The sequence below is a fragment of the Trichoplax adhaerens genome, genomic scaffold, assembly GCF_000150275.1.
Source record: "Trichoplax adhaerens TRIADscaffold_7 genomic scaffold, whole genome shotgun sequence".
Classification (NCBI taxonomy): Eukaryota; Metazoa; Placozoa; class Uniplacotomia; order Trichoplacea; family Trichoplacidae; genus Trichoplax; species Trichoplax adhaerens.
Window position 1 is genome coordinate 1,442,647 of NW_002060949.1, and position 4,059 is coordinate 1,446,705.

At 33.8% G+C, this 4,059-nt stretch overlaps 1 protein-coding gene across 1 annotated transcript; it reads right to left on the reverse strand.

The window, feature by feature from the left end:
* Window positions 1–496: 496 nt before the first annotated feature.
* TRIADDRAFT_50469 (uncharacterized protein) lies at window positions 497–3,742 on the reverse strand (the record flags this gene model as incomplete). The annotated part of the gene is made up of 10 exons (XM_002114247.1): window positions 497–546; window positions 761–875; window positions 978–1,055; window positions 1,142–1,227; window positions 1,333–1,435; window positions 1,589–1,666; window positions 1,749–1,925; window positions 2,049–2,162; window positions 2,538–2,635; window positions 3,619–3,742. The coding sequence occupies 10 exons, from the start codon at window positions 3,740–3,742 to the stop codon at window positions 497–499; spliced, it is 1,023 nt and encodes a 340-aa protein (XP_002114283.1).
* Window positions 3,743–4,059: the final 317 nt, after the last annotated feature.

Genomic DNA, 4,059 nt, shown 5'->3' on the forward strand with positions numbered 1-4,059 from the left:
TGCAATTATGCAAAACACATTCACATATTAAAAGACGAGTACACAACAGTATTCATTTGCGTTTAATCCTTAAAAGTCTTAATATTAGAATATAATTCGATCGCTATTAATACAGTTTCAGAAAATGCAAATTAACACTAAATGGCAGCAGGGCACATTTTAAGGAAATACTCCTACAATACGAATATGACGGTGATAACCTATAATGTATATTGCAATTAGAATTGACGTATACAGTACATGGAGAACAGGTTTATAGTCCAGTGAATAGTGCCGTGATAGATCAGATAGAAATATAATTTGACCCAATCTGCAGTATATTGATGTCTATCGAAATCATTCATAGATCGTTATAAAACAGAATTTTAAGAAAATAGCTCTCATTACTTAAAAATATAAAATTAACTAATTAATCCATTTGAACTGAATTCGAAAAGATTTAAAAAATAATTTTGCTTCAAGGAATGGTCAAGTACTCAAAGCAGTTTGAAACCTTTCAAGAATATCCTTGGGGATTTTTAGACTGAAAATTCCAATAGTCTTCACCTAGATTGGTAAAGATTTCCAAACACGAGTCAATACGTAACTTTTTGTAATAAAAGTGCACAGCTCAATCGCGTGACCAGTGCATATGTATATGCTAGATTAGAACCATAACATAAGGTAGTCCCACTCTTTGAAAATTTTTTTAAGATCGTCGTAGGCATGTATTACATACGGTTAAACACGGTAGCAATATCATTGAGCCAATATAACTTACAGATTTCTTTCAAATTTTTCGTAGCCTTCCATCCTAATTCATTTTGAGCTATAGTTGAATCAGCATACGATGCAGCTACGTCTCCAGCACGTCGTCCAGCAATTTTACATGGCAACTGTCGATTGATAAGCATGTAAACACAATACTTAACATTACGTAGATATTAAGATAAAACAGAATAGGTAAGCTTTTGAACATTACCCAAATTTGTACTAACTTTTTTACCAGATGCTTTTTCAAAAGCCTGAATAATTTCTTTTACAGAAAATCCCGTTCCACTGCCGAGGTTGTAGGCCTTCAAATTGTTACAATCATTACGGCATTATTTAACAATGGCGAGTGATATCGAATGTTAATTAATCAAAGTTTTATATGCCATACTCTGCATCCATGTTCGCCTTGCATCTTCTTCAGTGCTAGGACATGACCAACAGCTAAGTCAACAACATGTAAGTAATCACGAATACCTGAAATATAACCACGGGTTGATATTATTTTCTGATAATGCTAGGTATAGAGCCTAAGAAAAGTGTAGCATTATGGACTAAATCTACAGTGTAACATGATTGAACCTGTCCCATCTGGTGTTTTATAATCATCTCCATAAATTGTTAAATATTCACGCTTTCCATTGCAAACTTGTGCAATATAAGGTAGGAGATTATTCGGTATGCCCTACATTCATTTTTGCAAAGACAAGGATTGCTTTTTTGATTAGCTAAATATACCTCACTCAATTTTGATATGCCACTTCATAACAACAATTTGAAATGTAATGCTAATAATCTACTCTATTGTAATAATGTCATTCTATTGCATGTAGCTTACCAAAGGAACTTCGCCTATAATACCAGATTGATGAGCACCAACGGGATTAAAGTACCGCAGTGATATTATATTCCACTCCTATAGCATAAATTTAGATGGGATTCACTTTAGCCTAGTGTATCTTTTAATTTAAGCAACAAAGTAACGCTTAATATTCTACCGGGTCAGACACACAAAGGTCTTTGAGAATTTCTTCAATAAAGTATTTCGTCCTTCCGTATGGACTCGTACATTGACCTGTAGGATGATCTTCGGTCATTGGTAAAAATTGGGGTTTGCCATATACAGTTGAAGAGGAGGAAAAAACTAAATTATATACTTTAAATTCTTTCATCACCTAAGATCGATCAGAAGAGAGATTGTTGTTCGATCAGTCAGGATCATGAAATTAAGGCATTGCCCTTCAAGTCTGATCTTTATAAAATTATTTGACTTTATAAAACCTACTATAGTGTCATACCTCTAACAAAGTAATTGTTGCCCCTATGTTAACACTGTAATATTTAAGAGGAAATTGTACAGATTCTGGAACGGACTTTAATCCAGCAAAATGAATTACCGCCTTGATATCATGCTGTATGAAAGAACAAAAGCCATTGTAAATATTTCTAGAACATCCATATCTTTATTAATATATTATCGGATAATGTGACCTGCATCTAATAATATGATAGTAAGAGTACTTCAATTTTAGATCTCAAAATTAGATTATTTAACGACAATAAACCTATCACTGTATCCAATAATACTTCCTTCAATAAAGCGTTTTAAAATATCACACTACTGTATAGTATAATAATTTACGAGTAGTTTATACAAAAGATGCAATGTTGAAATGCAATGATGATTAGAAGTAGTATAAGATACCAATCGTTGGTAAAAAACATATAACAGTAGACAAAAGCTTGGATACAGAATACTGTACTCTACCACAAAATGCAAATGATACCTGAGAGAAAACTTCACGCAATTTAACTTGATCGCGCACATCGAATTGATAAAAGGCGATATTTTCACCAGTCAATTGCTGTAGGCGGCTCACACATACTATTTAAAAAAGCATATAGAATAATCAAATAATACAACGATAATTAATTCCCTTAAGAAAAAGTATTTCCTTTTGATACCTCCGACTAAGTTCGTACTTAGAACAGTGGTTCACTATAGAACTCCTTTATCAAGGAGAAATTTTCACCTACTCTTTGTTTGATAACTTAATTAAAGCATGAAATGTTGTAACTTTACAGAAAACGATACTTTAATTACTTCAGTATAGTACTTATATAAGTTATAACTAATGGTATAAGATCGGTAGAGTATTGCCCAATGTATACTTGCATTTTGCTCAGCATACTATAGAGAGTAGTAGCCAAATACCTGCACTAACTTGCATGGTCTATACTTATGAGCTAATTTTAAGGCAATTATAACTTATAAGCATGATATTCGATTGCTCTTGATAACGCTTTAACTTTTTCATACTTGTACAGTATATTCCCAAAAAGTAAAGAGTCCAGCATTACTGTCAACTGTATAACACTATACAGCATTACATATTATTATTTACGAGATGATAATGAGTAATGTTGATCCGTGGACTACTAGCAAAAAATGGATAAAAACCTAGTAGCTATTTTCTAGTAGACCATGGTTGATGACTGAAAGAGCACAGTACTGTAGTTTTGGGCAAAGCAGCAAGCATCGTTTCTCTAGAACATCTCTGCCTCTTTCTATAGCAATATAGTATGTATCGATTACGGTAAAGCAACATGCAATCACAATTATAGCGATATCGTGTGCTGTCATTTACAGTCGGAAAAATCACCATAAGGCATAAACTGATTCCTATTGCTAAAAAAAGTATAACGCATACTTGCAAAGAAAAATTGAACTGTATAGTAAATAAATAATTAATTAACTGTAAATCAATGCACTATACACTACTTGTGTTATAGTATGCCTTACTGTATCACTTTATCTGCTCGCACTTGCTAACTACAGTACTCTACTAGTATAATTGTGGTACTTACCCGGAGATGAATTTATCGTATTATCCACAATGACAGGCTTATACTCAGCCCCGATTAATTCGACACAGGTATGGCTGCCAATATATCCAGCCCCACCTAAAACTAACACTTCGTCTTTCCCCATAACTGATCAGGAAGAATCTGACTAAGTTACGATTCTCACGTTATTTTAATACCTCTAATTTTGACCCCTAGCTAAAAGCTCATTCAGTACAGTACCTGTGGATACCAAATGTGCGCCATAGTGACAGTGATTGATACAACAGCCTCAGCAGACGAGGACGGGAGGAATGCAAATGCAAATGCAAATGTCGGATTATGACGTCAAAAGTTCACCTTTGACACTGCATCTGAATAGCACTTCAGAACCTACTCTCTACAGTACAGTACTGTTCAACAGGCGTAAATCTAGGTCTATTTATTATGCAAACTGCACCGCAT